The 19,129-nt window shown below is 43.5% G+C and overlaps 1 protein-coding gene across 1 annotated transcript in view; it reads left to right on the plus strand.

Annotated features, from left to right (window-relative positions):
• Nucleotides 1-7,654: 7,654 nt before the first annotated feature.
• prrt1 (proline-rich transmembrane protein 1) overlaps nt 7,655-19,129 on the plus strand; it is a 240,311-nt gene continuing 228,836 nt past the window's right edge. Inside the window, exon 1 of the mRNA XM_070862168.1 lies at nt 7,655-7,717. Within this exon, the coding sequence (XP_070718269.1) occupies nt 7,699-7,717 (19 nt within the window). The 5' untranslated portion in view covers nt 7,655-7,698. The remainder of the gene's footprint in view (nt 7,718-19,129) is intronic.

Consider the following 19,129-nt stretch of genomic DNA (forward strand, 5'->3'; position numbering starts at 1 on the left):
AAGGACAGTGTGTGACCTACTGCACCACCCAGTCCCAGAGGGAGAAAGGACAGTGCGTGACCCACTGTACCATCCAGTCCCAGAGAGGGAAAGGACAGTGTGTGACCCACTGCACCACCCAGTCCCAGAGGGGGAAAGGACAGTGTGTGACCCACTGCACCACCCAGTCCCAGAGGGGGAAAGGACAGTGTTTGACCCACTGCACCACCCAGTCCCAGAGGGGGAAAGGACAGTGTCTGACCCACTGCACCACCCAGTCCCAGAGGGGGAAAGGACAGTGTGTGACCCACTGTACCATCCAGTCCCAGAGGGGGAAAGGACAGTGTGTGACCCACTGTACCACCCAGTCCCAGAGGGGGAAAGGACAGTGTGTGACCCACTGCACCACCCAGTCCCAGAGGGGGAAAGGACAGTGTGTGACCCACTGCACCACCCAGTCCCAGAGGGGGAAAGGACAGTGTGTGACCCACTGCACCACCCAGTCCCAGAGGGGGAAAGGACAGTGTCTGACCCACTGCACCACCCAGTCCCAGAGGGGGAAAGGACAGTGTCTGACCCACTGCACCACCCAGTCCCAAAGGGTAAAAGGACATTTGGGGACAGGTATGAGCCTGAGCAGAACATTTTCCCTAGTTGCATCCATGACCCTGTTGGACTTTCCAGAGTCAAGTGTAGTTGCAGGAAATGGACTGAGAAGACAAGATCCTGGAGGACCCAAACAGGTAAGTAAGCTTTCTTTTTGTCAGTTCTCCCATTGGACCTTTGGGACCAAAGTCCTTTTGTCTGCTCTTTTTTGGGCAATAGTCGGGAGGCCCCCAGGCCTGGAGGCAACATCATTGCTACAGCTCTCTGGTCAAGAGCATCTATAAGAACATAAAACATAAAAATTAGGAGCCGGAGTGGGCCATACGGCCCCTTGAGTCTGCTCCGCCATTCAATTAAATCATGGCTGATCTTCTACCTCAATTCCACTTTCCTACCCGATACCCATATGCCTTGATTCCTCCAGAGTCCAAATCTATCTACCTCAACCTTGAAATTACTCAACAACTCGGCATCCACAACCCTTTTAGGAAGAGAATTCCAAAGATTCACAAACCTCTGAGTGAAGAAATTCCTCCTCATCCCAGTCTTAAATGACCGACCCCTATCATGAAACTATGCCCCTAGTTCTAGACTCCCCAGCTAAGAGAACCAACCTCTCAGCATCTACCCTGTCAATTCCCCTCAGAATCTTATATGTTTCAATGACATCACCTCTCATTCTTCTAAAATTCAGAGACTTTGGCCCAATCTACTCAATCCCTCCTCATAGGATAACCCTCTCATCCCAGGCATCAATCTAGTGAACCTTCGTTGCATCACATCTGAGGCAAGTATGTCCTTTCTCAGATAAGGAGACTAAAGCTGTGCACAGTACTCCAGGTGTGGTCTTACCAAAGCCCGGTAGAATTGTAGAAAGACTTCCTTACTCTTTCTTGTACTCCAATCCCCTTGCAATGCAGCCCAACATGCCATTTGCCTTCCTTATTGCTTGCTGTACCTGTATGCCAACTTCCTGTGTTGTCTGTACGAGGACACCTAAATCTCTCTGAACACCATTTAATAGTTTCTCACCATTTAAAACATTTTCTGTTTTTCTATTCTTCCTACCAAAATGAACAAGCTCACATTTCTCCACATTATACACCATCTGCCACCTTACTGGCCACTCACTTAACCTGTCTATATCCCTTTGCAGGCTCTTTGTGGCTTCCTCACAGCTTACTTTCACACCTAGCTTTTTATCGTTAGCAAACTTGGATACATTACACTCAGTCCCTTCTTCTAGGTCATTAAATAGCTGAGGACCAAGCACTGATCCTTGTGGCACCTCACTAGTTACAGCCTGCCAACCGGAAAAAATGACCGGTTTATCCCTACTCTCTATTTTCTGACCAATCCTCTATCCATGCTAATCTTGAATTTCCAGTTTTGGGTGAGACCTGATAGAGCTGTACCCAATTCTGCCGGGCTTTGATAAGACAAATGGGGATGCCGTTATTTTCTCTGGCTGGTGCATTAGTAGATTAAAGATCATCACCAAAACAAAGGAAGAGTTAGGAGGTTTGTTTGAACACAGAGGTTTGTTAGGATATGGAATTCCCGACCAAAAACAGACAGGGAAGCAGAATCCATAATAACTTTTAAAAGACAAATATTTGAAAAAAGCAAAATTAAAAGGCTAGCGGTGTGGGATTAAGTGAAGAGTTCTTTGAGAAATGATGCTGCTATACTGTCTGCTTCTGTGCTGAAATTTTTCTTAGATTTCTCTCTGTGAGTTTAAACCATTCATTCTCTTCAGAGTGAGGCTTTTACATGTTTAACATAAGAGACAGAATCGTTCCCTACTTAGAAAAGAGGATAATTTTTTGAACACGAAGAATTAGAAGTTATTAAAAATATATTGAGGCACCACTGTTTAGCTCCAGTTAAAGGTGGCAGTTAAATAGACGCTGTAAAGGCACTGAGTGCACAGAACAGCCAGTACATCTGGTACAGGAGTGCCTAGAGTGAGGAAGGTGAGTCCAGACTGGTGATAGTTTGTTTTTAACCTTGGCAGCTTGAATTTAAATTTCAGTTGGGAGTGGTTTCCGGGCCACTGCAGACAGCCAGTTTTGTGGCTGTTTCTTTGAAAAAAAAATTATATTGTGTAAAGTTCAGCTTGTTCGAGATATTTCACCTCTATTCATTTTGCCGGTGGCTTTGACCTAGCGGGAAGCGATACCAATTGTGCCAATTGGAACACAACACCACAATCAAGGCAGAATTTTTGGCATTCGAATCAGGCAGGGTAAATTAAATCACCAGCAAAAGCTGGGATGGGGGAGGCGGACTTGTGACAAGTACCCTGATGGGAACCCCCCGGGCCGATAACCCAATTTAACATAGAAAGATGGCAACAGGAGTAGGCCATGCAGCCCCTCGAGCCTGTTCTGCCATTCCATTAGAGCATGGATGAACTGTGTCTTAACTCCATCTACCTGCCTCAGTTCTGTAACTCTTAACCAATAAAGTTATATCAATCTCAATTGTGAAATTTTCAATTGACCCATCAGCCTCAACAGCTTTTTGGGGAAAGATTTCTCCTATGCTTTGTGTGAAGCAGTGCTTCCAGAAATCACCCCTGAATGGCCTCATTTTAAGGTTATGCTCCCTCTTGTTCTGGACTCCCCCACCAGAGGAAATAGTTTTTCTCTATCTACCCTATAAACTCCTTCAACAGGTACACTGGACTAGATTTCCAACTTGCCACCCAACATGATGCTGGACATCAGGCAGCTTCTATAACACGCGGCCAATCCACAATGCCGGTTTTACCAGATGGCATGAAGCCATTGCATCATTATCCTGAATGGTGCATGGTGCTGCGGCTAAACTAGCTCCTATTTACAAAGGGCTTACCTGAATTAAAGGCTCCAGGGTTTTCTGGAAGGCCCAGTGGATGCTATCTTCCATGTGTGTGCTGGGTCATGGTAAAAACAGCTCACGATGGCTAGTCAAGGAGCCGGCAAAGAAATCCTGAGATGGGGGAACATGCCTCATCCTCATTTTCATCAAGATCATCATCATCACTTTCTAATGCTAGGTTATCTGACAAGCTATGGTAGATCAATCTAAAGAACCAGCTCCTGCAATGACACAACCATTCCCCCAAACTACTCTACAAAAGGGTCCTGGGTGACAGATCTCAGTGACTGTCAGAGATAAAGAGGAACACATGCAGAGAGATACACAGACAGACAGACAGAGACACACAGACAGAGAGCTACTGAGAGAGACACACACAGGCAGACACTGAAAGAGACACATTGACAGAGAGAGATACCGACATAGAGATACTGAAAGAGACAGACAGAGAGATACACAGATTGAGAGAGACACAGACAATCAGAGACACATAGAAAGTGAGAGTCAGAGACAGAGAAACACTGAATGAGACACAAACAGACAGAGAGACACTGTGAGAGACAGACAGAGGCACATAAACAGGGAGTCACACTGCGAGAGACAGACAGAGACACTGACATAGAAACACAGAGAGAGATACGCAAACAGAGACAGAGACAAAGAGAGATTGAGAGAGACACAGACAGATAACGACACCTGGATAGAGAGACACCGAGAGAAACATACAGACAGAGACACATAAACAGAGACACAAAGGGAGACAGAGACATATAGACTGAGAGACACTGAGAGAGAGAGAAACAGACAGAGACACATAGGCAGAGATAGTGAGTGCAACAGATAGATAGCAAGATAGAAACACAGAGAGAACTACATAGATTAACAGAAATAGGCCACCAGGAGTCATGATGTTCAGCATTTAAAAAAATAGACAATCATCAAAGGTGAAGATGTATTTGTTCCTAACCCACAGGCGATTGTGTAGTGAAAGGATACCAACACCCACCCTTTCTGCTGTTTAATACTTGAATTCATTCAATTCCTTCTGCTTGTAACAAGCCTTAATGACTAACTGGTAAGTGAAAACCGAACGCACTACTTGACGTCAGAATTCTGCTATAAATACTGACTGTTTTCATTCATTATTCATCTAATAAATACAGGAAACATGCCTTTTACACCAGTCTTTGTTGTAAAAACTTGCATTTAATCCCGCAAGAGTTTTACCTGTAAAATGTAGAATATATGCCACTCCCTAGGTATAAACCACTTGCTCTGTGCAAAGTACACACCACTGACTCCCTATACTGACCCGTGGAATTGTCAGAATGGCTGGTCTATTTGGAGCGGGTGTCTGCAGGGGTCCATTGATGTTCAGAGTACTGGGTCTGTTGAAACTTGGAAAGTTTACTAGCTAGGCTCAGAGTCACACCATCACTGATGAGTGGAAGACAGGAGCTTCATGGATTAAAGAGCCACATTCCTTCATATACTGCACTATTATATACATTTTGAACTGTTATAGAAACTGCTTACTTCTGTCCAAGAAATACTGTTGTGCAGTGTGTACTGTTGTATCTGTTTTATAAACTCTAGTTATAAGTTGCAATGTGTACTGTTGTACCTGTTTTATAAACTGTAGTTATATAGAATCATGAAAATTTACAGCACGAAAAGAAATCATTTTGGCCCTGGCTGACAAAGAGCTATCCCGCCTAATCCCACTTTCCAGCTTTTGGTCTATAGCCCTGTAGGTTACGGCACTTCAAGTGCACATCCAAGTACTTTTTAGTGGTGAGCGTTTCTGCCCCTGTTACCTTTTCAGACAGTGAGTTCCAGATCCCCACCACCCTCTGGGTGAAATAAATTCCCCTCAAATCCCATCCAACCATTCTACTAATTACTTTAAATCTATGCCCCCTGGTTGTTGACTGCTCTGCTAAGCATAATAGGTCCTTCCTATCCACTATATCCAGGGCCCTCATAATTTTATACACCTCAATCAGGTCTCCCCTCAGCCTCCTCTGTTCCAAAGAAAACAAAACTGGCTGATCCAATCTTTCCTCATAGCTAAAATCCTCGTAAATCTCCTCTGTACCCTCTCTAGTGCAATTACATCTTTCCTGTAATGAAGTGACCAGAACTGTACACAGTACTCCAGCTGTGGCCTAACTAGTGATTTATACAGTTCAAGCATAACCTCCCTGCTCTTGTATTCTATGCCTCAGCTAATAAAGGCAAGTATTCTGTATGCCTTCTTAACCACCTTATCTACCTGGCCTGCTACCTTCAGGGATCTGTGGACATGAACTCCAAGGTCCTTTTGTTCCTCTACACTTTTCAGTGTCCTACCATTTAATGTGTATTCCCTTGCCTTGTTAGCCCTCCCCAAATACAGTACCTCAAACTTCTCGGGATTGAATTCCATTTGCCACTGTTCTGCCCACCTGACCAGTTCATTGATATCTTCCTGCAGTCTACAGCTTTCTTCTTCATTATCAACCATACAGCCAATTTTTGTATCAACTGCAAACTTCTTAATCATACCCCTTACATTCAAGTCTAAATCATTGATTATATACCACAAAGAGCAAGGGACCTAGTACTCAGCCCTGCGGAACCCCACTGGAAACATCCTTCCAGTCACAGAAACACCCATCAACCATTACCCTTTGCTTCCTGCCTCAGAGCCAATTTTGGATACAACTTGCCACTTTCCCTTGGACCCCATAGGCTTTTACTTTCATGACCATATTGCTAAAATCCATATACACTAAATCAAATGCACTACCCTCACCGACCCCCCTACCCTGTTACCTCCTCAAAAAATTCAATCAACTTAGTCAGACACGACCTTCCCTTAACAAATCCATGCTGACTGTCCTTGATTAATCCGTGTTTTTCTAAATGAAGATTTCTCCTGTCCCTCAGAATTTTCTGCAATAATTTTCCCACCACCAAGGTTAGGCTGACTGGCCTGTAATTACTCGGTCTATCAGTTCCTCCCGTTTTAAACAAAGGTGCAATGTTAGCAGTCCTCCAATCCTAAATGGGGGTAGATGAACTCATAACAAGATATGAAGTGACTTCCCACAACTGCACTTTACAGACTGCAGCGGTTCAAGAAGGTGGCCTACTACTAGCTTCTCAAGGGCAATTAGGGATGGGCAATAAATGCTGGACTTGCCAGTGAGGCCCACATCCCAGGAACACTTTTTAAAAAATTAGTGATATCTACCTGTGGTTATTTTTTGCTTACTGCTCTATCTTTGTTTAATCCACTTTGTGATTTGTGATATCTTGGTGATCAAAAGGTTAAGGGCTAGAAATGCATCTTGAAAAGACCGGTGTTGGATTGGCTGCCTGATACTCAATTCCATGCAATAGAACTGAATATAAGAACATAAGAAATAGGAGCAGGAGTAGGCCACCTGGCCCCCGGAGCTTGCTCCGCCATTCAATAAGATCATGGCTGATCTGATCTTGGCCTCAACTCCACTTCGCTGACCACTCCCCATAATCCACGACTCCCTTATCGTTCAAAAATCTGCATATCTCCACCTTAAATACATTCAATGACCCAGCCTCCACAGCTCTCTGGGGTAGAGAATTCCAAAGGTTCATGACCTCTGAGAGAAGAAATTCCTCCTTATTTCCATTTTAAATGGGTGACCCCTTAGTCTGAGACTAGGCCCCCTAGTTCTAGATTCCCCCATGAGGGGAAACATCCTCTCAGCATCTACCCTGTCAAAGCCCCTCAGAATATCAGGCGTTGTGTATCACGAGCGGCCGCTCCGATAGTGCTCATTTTGCACTACCGCCGGAGATGAATTTCTAGGCCAATGGCTTTCCCGAGGGTAAGCCATTGAGGGTAAGCGAATAATCCTGAAATGCCAAATCATGCGCTCTGTTGCTTGACTGTCTCTTTAATTATTATCCATCGACGCAAATTTATATAACTCTCCATAAGTCAGCTACACCTCGCAGTGTTCCCCCTTTAGTTATTCCATTCCGCAACAGAACAGACGATTTCAGTGCTGACTGAGGTCTATGAAGAGACAGGCGATATTTTCTTTCTCCCAGCTCAGTCTCGCTTTAAGAGCTGTTCCTCCCGCCCCCTTTTTTTTAATTAATTATTTTATTCTGTTCTCGCGGTGGAACAGCTGATATTTAGAAACTGGCAGTGTATTCTCCTAAAGACAACATCTGGATCACCTCTTGCTGTATCGCTCTCTAGTCTCCCGCAAGATGTCGACAGATAAACAAGGTAAATTGCATGCATGTGTGTTTCCTCCTCCCTCTGTGTCAATTGCAGATTCTGTCCTAATTTAGAGAGACGTTTGAGGTCCATTTATTTCTCATATTGCTTTTGGCTTGGGGGAGGAGGGGGGAATGGATAGAAAAAAATCTCACCCAATATTTATTTAACTGCAGCAACATTTCCCTGTTGTATTATTTTTAAACGGACCATTTGCTGGCCAGTTGCATTGGGTTATTGTTAACACAATTGTTCAAAAGATCGAGACATTGCAGACTGTAACATTCCCCCCCCCCCCCCCAGGGTAAGCATTTCCACAGCGCGCTTATGGAATATTTGCAACCAAACCGAGATGCATTCTGACCAAATCCTGTTTTTTTTATGATGGCTTTTAATCTCTGTAATTGGAATAAGCCCGTGGCGCAATGGAATGAAATAATGATGTGACAGTATATGGAACTCTATTATTTTATTGCGAGGACTATTTACAGTTTATTGACTGTTAGGGGGCGGGGTGAAAACAAGACTCTGACAGGAGAGGGGGAAAAAACAAACAAATGCTACATAATTGTAAGGTGTCACTCGTCGGAATATTACTTTCATATCTTTTCTCACATCAATGGGACTAACTGTGGATGTGTAATGTATATCATTTAATAATACAAGTTAAGGAAATACCATGGTTAGCAAAAAAAAGCACATTTTCTTATTATCTCAGTTCCACATTGATAATCGTATTTATCTTTGATGGTTTCGAATACGATTCGCCTTTGTCCCTTTTGCTTTTGAAAAAAAAAGCATTTTTAGACCACTCTTTTTAAAACAAAAATTTGTTATTTATTGCCGTGCATCAGAGTGGGTTCTTGATGTTTTGCAATGTGACATCGCGCTTGTCATGTATCTCCCCCAGTCTATAGTTTGCTTGTTTGAATACTGTAATTAACACAACTGATCGCCAAAACTGCTCCAGCACCCCTCCCTCATTGTCATTTGCTGGAGAGTGGAGCTGAGCGAGTGCTGGAAAACTCATTTAATCAGAAAGCTGCTCGCGTAGACAATAACAATGACAATTTATTTAAAAAAATAAACCATTGCAGGTTGGATCCAGTAACGATCTGAATAGTTTGTTGATGCTCAGGGAGCGTCTTCAAATTTGGCACAGTACTTCCTTAACCCGCTGGTGTGCTGAGCAGCTTGTGCCTGCTTCCTGCCTTGATTTTCCTGTGCTGAGTGTTAACAGAATATGAACGAGGCAAAACAGTCGGCATCTGGACCACCTGCCCTATTTTCACAGTGTCACTGGGACGGTTAAGAGTTTGCAAGGCGGGTTTGCACAGATGAATGCAACTGCATTTTTGTTTCCATCGAAATATTATATTCAGGGTCTGGTGTCTGGAGCCAGTGCGTGACAGCCATGGGGTAGGATTTTTCTTCATTCTTCAAATGGACGTGTCCTCCTCCATTCACTGTGCATTTTACCCCCTTTTGAAAAGGGACAGACAACAAGGCAGGAATAGATACACTTCTTGTGAGCACCACAGGAAAGAGGCATTCATTGAATGGATGTCAGTGGCGAGGTGCTGCTTGAGGGGACCTGGATAGTGTCGGGGGTGAAACAAGTGGGGGTAATTTGAACCGAACCCGGCGGGCGGGAATCCCACGGGCTTTACACCCTGCCCAGTGTTACTCTCCATTTACTTCAAAAGAGAGTAAAATCGTACGCGGGGTGTAAAACCAGCGTTGCACCCGCTCCCGTCAGTTTCCCGACGGGTGAGTTAGGTTAAAATTGCCCAAAGCTGTCCCCCACCCACTCCCTCTGGGAGCTGGGTTCAATTCCAGCCGGGCCGATACAATATGAATGCCTCCTTGGTCTGCGGAGTGAAATGAATTTGGGCAGTCTTACTCAGGTTGCGAGTGGTCAGGGCCCATGGCACAACATTCCACAAAATAGTCATTTCTTTGTACAAAACTGCCAATCTCAGCCACAGAGGCAATAGGATGAGCAGTGTAGGAAGTGGGAAAAGTCCATATTGATGCAGGACGGCGTCCTTTATTACATTGGGCCACATTGTTGAGGCACAAGAGAAGAAGCTTTGCTGTGCATCTAAATGTGTTTCAAGTCGCTCGGTGGCCTCACCCCTCCCTAACTCTGTAGCCTGCTCCAGCCCTACAACCCTCTGTGATCTCTGGGCTTCTTCAATTCTTTCCCCACCATTAGTGCCTGTGTCTTCAGCTGCCTAGGTCCTACACTCTGAAATTCTTCCCTAAACCTCTCCATCTTTCCACCTCTACACCTTTAACACACCTTAAAACCTATAAGAACATAATAATTAGGAGCAGGAGTAGACCATTCCACCCCTCGAGCCTGCTCTGCCATTGAATGAGATCATGGCTGATTTTCTACCTCAACTGCACTATCCCCATATTCCTTGATTCTCTTAATATCTTAGCCTTGAATATACTCAAAGACTGAGCCTCCACAACCCTCTGGGGTCGAGAATTCCAAAGAGTCACCACCCTCTGAGTGAAGAAGTTTCTCCTCATCTCAGTCCTAAATGGCCGACCCCTTACTCTGAGACTGTGACCCCTGGTTCTAGACTCCCCAGCCAGAGGAAACATCCTCCCTGCATTCACCCTGTCAAGCCCTGTAAGAAGTTTGTATGTTTCAAAGAGATCACCTCTCATTCTTCTAAACTCCAGGGAATATAGGCCAAGTCTCCTCAATCTTTCCTCATAGGACAATCCCCCCATCCCAGGAATCAGTCTGGTGAACCTTCGCTGCACTCTCTCTATGGCAAGTATATTCTTCCTTAGGTAAGGAGACCAAAACTGCACACAATACTCCAGGTGCGGTCTCACCAGGGCCCTATATAATTACAAGGTGGGTTTGTAATAAAGGCCAACATACCATTTACTTTTTTAATTGCTTGCTGTACCTGCATGTTAACTTTCAGTGATATGTGTACAAAGACACCCAGGTCCCTCTGAACACCAACATTTCCCAATCTCTCACCATTTCAAAAATACTCTGCTTTTCTATTTTTCCTACCAAAGTGGATAACTTCACATTTCTCCACATTATATTCCATTTGCCATGTTCTTGCCCACTCTATATCACCTTGACTATCTCTTTGACCAAGCTTTTGGTCACCTGTCCTAATAGCTACTTCTGTGGCTCGGTGTCAGATTTTGTTTGCTAATCGCTCCAGTGAAGCACCTTGGGACATTTTACTACATTAAAGGCGGTATGTAAATGCAAGTTGTTGCTGCAATACTGCTTGTTTTATGTTACAATCTTTGACCCCAATATATTTGTACTGACCCTGCTGCGTGCATTACTTTCTTATACAGTTTCATCAACCATGTCTTTTTAAGGCATTCGAATTGTGGGTTCACATGCATATATTTGAAGGTGATATTTATAGATCTTGAGGGCCTTTGTCATTAGGAAGCAGCCATGGAGCCTCTATTAATCTAAGGAATGTGCAACAGTCTGGTGAAATCAATAGTGTTCAGTATGACACCATCATGGGTCACTTGTGGCAGCCGGGATTTATTAAGTGGTAAATGTATGAATCCCAAAGTACACCGAGAATAGACCCATCATCCATATTCAAAAGCTTAAGAGACCTTGGGAGCCCGACTAGTTATTAGTTTACAGGAGCTGTTCTATGTTCAGCTCATCCTGAGAGCTTTGTGTCGATTATTACACTTTACCCGATGTTTTTGAGAAGTGTTGAGAGTTTTTTTTTTAAATGGAAGAATGCTGAACTAAGCAATAGGTAACCGCTGCTGCGATTATTGCATGAGTTCTCGAACCCTGAGATGATGATGATGAACCATGTTCTAGATACAGAGCTATGGGGAGACAGGAGAGTAGCCGGATTAGTTTTGTACTGCTCATGCAAAGAGCTGGCACAGACACGATGGGCTGAATGGTCTCCGTCCACCCTTTAAACCTCGATAGTTCCATGGAGAATTTGTGAATCGTGATTACGGAATGTGCTATATTATAGAAAACCAGGATTACTGTGTGTGCTGGGTTGTAGAGTCCTGTTATTATGGTGTGGTAATTTATAGCAACCTGTGATTATGATGGGATGGATTTTCAACTTGTCGCTAGGGGTGTGAAACTGATATTCTAGATTGGCCATTCGTTAGAGACTTTAATTTCTATTCAAATCAATGAAAATGAGAATGGGCAGTTTCTATAGCAGGCAGTCGATCCACAGCACAAATTTTACAGCCTGGCATTAATTTGAAAATCTACCTCATTATGTATTGTGGAAGCCTGTGACTACTTTGTGCTGGATTATATAACCTCATGATTACGCATGATGAATTCTAGAACCACATCAGACTTTAGCATGCCACAATTTCTGCATGCTATCTTCTAGAACACCAATAGCAGGGTGTCAGATTTTAGAACTCACATTGGAGTGTGCCAGATTCTAGAAATGTGATTGGAGTGTGCCAGATTCTAGAACCCAGATTGGAGTGAGTCAGGTTTTTGAATCGTGTTTCGATTGTGCCAAATACTGGAACCCATATTGGAGTATGCCAGATTCTAGAATTGTGATTGGAGTATGCCGGATTCTAGAATTGTGATTGGAGTGCGCCAGATTCTATAACCGTGATTGGAATGTGTCAGATTCTAGACCCGAGCTCAGAGTGTGCCATATTCTAGAATGCAGATTTGAACTTGTCAGATTCTAGAACCCAGATTGGAGAGTGCCAGGTTCTAGCACCATGATTGGAGTGTGCCAGATTCTTGAACCCAGACTGGAATGTGCCTGATTCTAGAATGCAGATTGGAGTGTGTTAGATTCTGGACTTGTGATTGGACTGTGCTAGATTCTAGAACTACAATTGGAGTGTGTCAGATTCGTGAACCTAGATTAAAGTGTACCAGATTATAGAACCGTGATTGAAGCATGCCAGATTCTAGAACGCAGATTAAAGTGTGCCAGTTTACAGAACTGAGACTGGAGTGTGTCAGATTCTAGACCAATTATTGGAGTGTTCTGGATTCTTGAACTCAGACTGGAGTGTGTCTGATTCTAGAAGCAGGTTGTTCCAGATTCTAGAACATGGTGAATAACATACACTAGATTCTAGAACCCTGGCAATTTAATTAAATTTTTTCAATCCCGCGTATATTGTTTTGACACAAATCTCACAAGTGGCATATATGGCTGATAACTAGAGGTAAACTAAATGTGATCAAAATGTCACTTTTTTCTTAATTTCTCCCTGGATCTTCTGTCACCGTGTAGATTGTTTCTTAATGTAACTTGAATTCGTATTGGAGGGCAGCACTGGGCAATTGTGCACTTGGGAAGGAGACTGGAAAAGTTGGTCAGAAAAGTGGTATCTATTAACATAGAAACATAGAAACATAGAAAATAGGTGCAGGAGTAGACCATTCGGCCCTTCGAGCCTGCACCACCATTCAATAAGATCATGGCTGATCATTCCCTCAGTACCCCTTTCCTGCTTTCTCTCCATAGCCATAAGGGCCACATCTAACTCCCTCTTGAATATATCCAATGAATTGGCATCAACAACTCTCTGCGGTAGAGAATTCCACAAGTTACCAACTCTCTGAGTGAAGACGTTTTTCCTCATTTCAGTCCTAAATGACCTACCCCTTATCCTTAGACTGTGTCCCCTGGTCTGGGGACTTCTCCAACATCGGGAACATTCTTCCTGCATCTAACCTGTCCAGTCCCATCAGAATTCTATATGTTTCTATGAGATCCTCTCTCATCCTTCTAAACTCCAGTGAATAAAGGCCCAGTTGATCCAGTCTCTCCTCATATGTCAGTCCAGCCATCCCAGGAATCAGTCTGGTGAACCTTTGCTGCACTTCCTCAATAGCAAGAATGTCCTTCCTCAGATTAGGAGACCAAAACTGAACACAATATTCCAGATGAAGCCTCACCAAGCCCTGTACAACTGAAGTAAGACCTCCCTGCTGCTTTACTCAAATCCCCTAGCTATGAAAGCCAACATACCATTTGCCTTCTTCACTGCCTGCTGTACCTGTATGCCAATTTTCAATGACTGATGAACCTTGACACTCAGGTCTCATTGCACCTCCCCTTTTCCGAATCTGCCGCCATTCAGGTAATATTCTGCCTTTGTGTTTTTGCCCCCAAAATGGATAACCTCACATTTATCCACATTATACTGCACCTGCCATGCATTTGCCCATTCACCTAACCTGTCCAAGTCACTCTGCAGCGTCTTAGCGTCCTCCTCACAGCTCACACAACACCCAGTTTAGTGTCATCTGCAAACTTGGAGATATTACACTCAATTCCCTTATCCAAACCATTGATGTATATTGTAAATAGCTGGGGTCCCAGCACTGAGCCCTGCGGCACCCCACTAGTCACTGCCTGCCATTCTGAAAAGGACCCGTTTATCCCGACTCTCTGCTTCCTGTCTGCCAACCAGTTCTCTATCCACGTCAGTACATTACCCCCAATACCATGTGCTTTGATTTTGCACACCAATCTCTTGTGTGGAACCTTATCAAAAGCCTTTTGAAAGTCCAAATACACCACATCCACTGGTTCTCCCTTGTCCATTCTGCGAGTTACATCCTCAAAAAATTCCAGAAGATTTGTCAAGCATGATTTCCCTCTCATAAATCCATGCTGACTTGGACCGATCCCATCACTGCTTTCCAAATGTGCTGTTATTTCATCTTTAATAATTGATTCTGACATTTTCCCCACTACTGATGTCAGGCTAACCGGTCTATAATTACCTGTTTTCTCTCTCCCTCCTTTTTTAAAAAGTGGTGTTACATTAGCTACCCTCCAGTTCGTAGGAACTGATCCAGAATCGATAGACTGTTAGAAAATGATCACCAATGCATCTACTATTTCTAGGGCCACTTTCCTAAGTATTCTGGGATGCAGACTATCAGGCCCCGGGGATTTATCTGCCTTAAATCCCATCAATTTCCCGCCTAATAAGGATATCCTTCAGTTCCTCCTTCTCACTAGACCCTCGGTCCCCTAGTACTTCCGGAAGGTTATTTGTGTCTTCCTTCGTGAAGACAGAACCAAAGTAATTTTTCAACTGGTCTGCCATTTCTTTGTTCCCCAGAATAAATTCACCTGAATCTGACTGCAAGGGACCTACATATGTTTTCACTAATCTTTTTCTCTTCACATATCTATAGAAGCTTTTGCAGTCAGTTTTTATGTTCCCTGCAAGCTTCCTCTCATACTCTATTTCCCCCCTCCTAATTAAACTCTTTGTCCTCCTCTGCTGAATTCTAAATTTCTCCCTGTCCTCAGGTTTGCTGTTTTTTCTGGCCAATTTATATGCTTCTTTCTTGGATTTAACACTATTCTTAATTTCCCTTGCTAGCCACGGTTGAGCCACCTATCCCATTTTATTTTTACTCCAGACAGGGATGTACAATTCTTGAAGTTCATCCATGTGATCTTAAAATGTTTGCCATTGCCTATCCACTGTCAACCCTTTAAGTATCACTCACCAGTTTATTCTAGCCAATTCACGTCTCATACCATCAAAGTTATCTTTCCTTAAGTTCAGGACCCTAGTCTCTGAATTAACTGTGTCACTCTCCATCTTAATAAAGAATTCTACCATATTATGGTCACTCTTTACAAAGGGGCCTCGCACAACAAGATTGCTAATTAGTCCTCTCTCATTACACATCACCCAGTCTAGGATGGCCAGCCCTCTAGTTGGTTCCTCGACATATTGGTCCAGAAAACCATCCCTAATACACTCCAGGAAATCCTCCTCTACCGTATTGCTACCGTATTGCTACCAGTTTGGTTAGCCCAACACTGTTGCAAAACATTAGTCTTCTGGATAATGTAGCCCGGACTGCAAGGAGGGGAGCAGCAGCATACAGACAAGATTGGATCTGTGGGAACATGTTGTGAAATACTGAAATCTCGTTCAGTTACAAATCAGATTGTTTTAAAAAATAACTTGGAACAAGAAACATTACCTTTAAATGTAGCAACCAACCTGTTCTTTGTGGAAGGCTCCCTGAACTATCATTCTGTTTTGTGTGGCAAACTCACAATTTGTGAATTTACAATGTTTTTCCCAAATACTATTGGAAAGGGACTGGATAGTAGGTTGGACCAGCAGGCTGCCCAGTCACATGTAAGAGCTGGGATTTTACAGCGTTATTGACATTACATTGAGTGTTGTTAATCAGTCTGTCTTCAAGTTCATTTACGAGACTGTTTGTAACAATCTCAGCTGGACAGAATGAAGTTAACAATTGTGGTCCTTATCGGAGGAGATAGAAGACTGCAACATCATGGCCTCGTCCCATCCTACCCCTGTTACCTCCTCCAGCCCAACAAACAACATTTCCATTAAGTTGCGGCCATGCAGCTGTCTGGAGGTCCCATATAGGCTGCTCATCGGCTTTGATATGAGAAAAACTCTGCATGCCTGAAAATGTGAATGGGCCGTGTAGCCAGTTAAAGGGCCCGTACACCTGAAACAACCCTGCCGAATCACAGCGTTCCTCCAAGTCTGGCCTCTTGCACATTCCCGATTTTAATCACTCCACCATCGGCGGCCGTGCCTTTAAGCTGCCTGGGCCCTAAGCTCCAGAATTTGTTCCCTAACCCTCTCCAACTCTCTATAACTCTCTCCTCCTTTAAAATGGTCCTTAAAACCTACCTCTTTGACCACTCTTTTGGTCACCTGCCCTAATATCTCCTTATATGGCTCGGCATCAAATTTTGACTGATAATGCTCCTGTGAAGGGCTTTGGGATGTTTTTCTAATTTAAAAGTGCTATATAAATACAAGTTGATGTTGTTACTTAGAAGATGGCATAGAAAGTCATATATCCAAATTTGCCGATGACACAAAGGTAAGTGGAATTGTAGGCAGTGTAGTTGGAAGCATAAAATTACAAAGGGATATTGATAGATTAAGTGAATGAGCAAAACTGTGGCAAATGGATTTCAATGTCGGAAAATGTGAGGTCATCCGTTAAAAGGATAGAACAGGATACTTTCTAAATGGTGAAAAACTAGAATCAGTGGCGGCACAAAGAGACTTGTGGGGGGTCCAGGTACATAGATTATTAAAATGACATTAACCGGTACGGAAAAGTATTAAAAAGGCCAATGGGATGTTGGCCGTTATATCTAGTGGACTAGAATACAACGGGGTAGAAATTATGCTGCAGCTATACAAAGCCCTGGTTAGCCCACACCTGGAGTACTGAGAGCACAGCTTAGGAAGGATACATTAGCCTTGGAGGGAGTGCAGCGTAGGTTTACCAGAATGATACACAGATTCCAAGGGTTAAATTACATGGAGAGATTACACATATTAGGATTCTATTCCCTAGAACTTTGAAGGTGATCTGATCGAAGTTTTCAAGATATTAAGGGGAACAGATAGAGAGAAACTAGTTCCACTGGTTGGGGATTCTAGAACTAGGGGCCATAGTCTAGAAATTAAAGCCAGGTATTTTAGGAGTGAAATTAGGAAACACTCCTACACACAAACGGTGGTAGAAGTTTGGAACTCTCTTTGACAAACAGCAATTGATGCTGGGTCAATTGTTCATTTTTAATTAGAGATTGATAGTTTTCAGTTAACCAAAGTTATTAAGGGATATGGGGAAAGGTATATGGAGTTAGGTCGCAGATCAGCCGTGATCTCATTGAATGGCAGAACAGGCTCAAGGGGCTAAATGGCTTCCTCCTGTTCTTGTATTCCTATGTTACCAGCACTGTCATAATGATCCCCACGGCCGGAAACTGTAGTGGTTTGGGGAATGAAGGAAGGAGCCATGGAGGAGAGCAGCGGATTATGTACACAATTGGATCTGAGAGAATGGGAGCAATTTTAATCTACCCGCCCAGTGGAAAGGCAATTTGACACCCTGCCCAATATCACTATCCATTGACTTCAATGGGGAGTAATTTCTTGCGTTGTGTAAAATCGGTGTTACACCTGATCTTGTCAGCTTTCCGATGGGTGGTTAGGTTAAATTGCCCTAGCATTTTCCTCGTATTTCCCCTGTGTTTCTCTGTCTCTTCCTGTATTTTTCTTGAAGGTCCTGAAAGTAAATAGGCACCAGTTCGAGAAACGATGAAATTGTGCTAATATTATGATAATTAGTAATTAAAACGAACTCTCCTACCTGTTTAGATGGTCATCTCCACTCTCTGTAACCTCCAATATGGGCCACTTTCATAATGGTCCTTAGCCAGTGAAATTCTCTTATTTAGCGATTCCTGGATGCATCCCATGGAGATTGCACAGATCCTGACAGCTCCGTTTCACTCATCTTGCAACGTCCCAGTTTTAAAGTCATGCAGCCCTTCTATGTGCCGTTAAACAGCTGAGAAGTCTAGAGAAATATCCAGTTGCCCTGAGTTGGGCTATTATTTTTTAAAATGTACAGTTGATACTGTGAAGCTGAAACAAACACTAATATTACAGTAACTTGAGGTCATCCAAAACTCGGCAGCCCGTGTCTTAACTCGCACCATGTCCTGCTCACCCATCACCCCTGTGCTCGCCGACCTACATTGGCTCCCGGTTAAGCAATGCCTCGATTCCAAAATTCTCATCCTTGTTTACAAATCCCTCCATGGCCCTCGCCCCTCCCTATCTCTGTAATCTCCTTCAGCCTCACAACCCCCCGAGATGTCTGCGCTCCTCAAATTCTGTCTCTTGAGCATCCCTGATTATAATCGCTCAACCATCGGTGGCCGTGCTTTCTGTTGCCTGGGCCCCAAGCTCTGGAACTCCCTTCCTAAACCTCTCCGCCTCTCTATCCCTCTTTCCTCCTTTAAGACACACCTTAAAGCCTACCACTTTGACCAAGTTTGCCATAATTTCTTCTTATGTGGTCCGGTGTCAAATCTATTTATTTTGTCTTGAAACACTCCTGTGACGGGCCTTGGGATGTTTTACTACATTAAAGGTGCTATATAAATAGTAGTTGTTGCTGTAATAAAGTTATTCAATATCTGGAGTACCTTTATTGCTGTAATATCAATCCAACATATCTAAAATAACTTCAGGTTTCTCTGGGATTCTGCCGACCTCCTGGAAAAGTTACAGCAGAGGAACAGGAGGAGGCCATTCAGCTCCCTGTTCTGCCATTCAATCAGATTGTGGCTGATCTCTATCTCAACTCTATTTACCCGCCATTGCTCCAAATATTCTTACTCAATAAAAATCTGTCGCTCTCAGTCTTGAAATTTTCAATTATCACAATTTACCAGCACACACAGCCTTTTGGGGGCCAGAGTTCCAGATTTCCACTACCCTTTGTGTGAAGAAGTGCAGGAAATGAGGACAAACCCCATAGAAGCTCAGGGCCTCAACATACAAACTCTAAACAGCTTACTTCTGCTCTCCATGTCTTCACTT

This window comes from Pristiophorus japonicus, chromosome 19 (genome assembly GCF_044704955.1).
Source record: "Pristiophorus japonicus isolate sPriJap1 chromosome 19, sPriJap1.hap1, whole genome shotgun sequence".
In the NCBI taxonomy this organism is placed as follows: Eukaryota; Metazoa; Chordata; class Chondrichthyes; family Pristiophoridae; genus Pristiophorus; species Pristiophorus japonicus.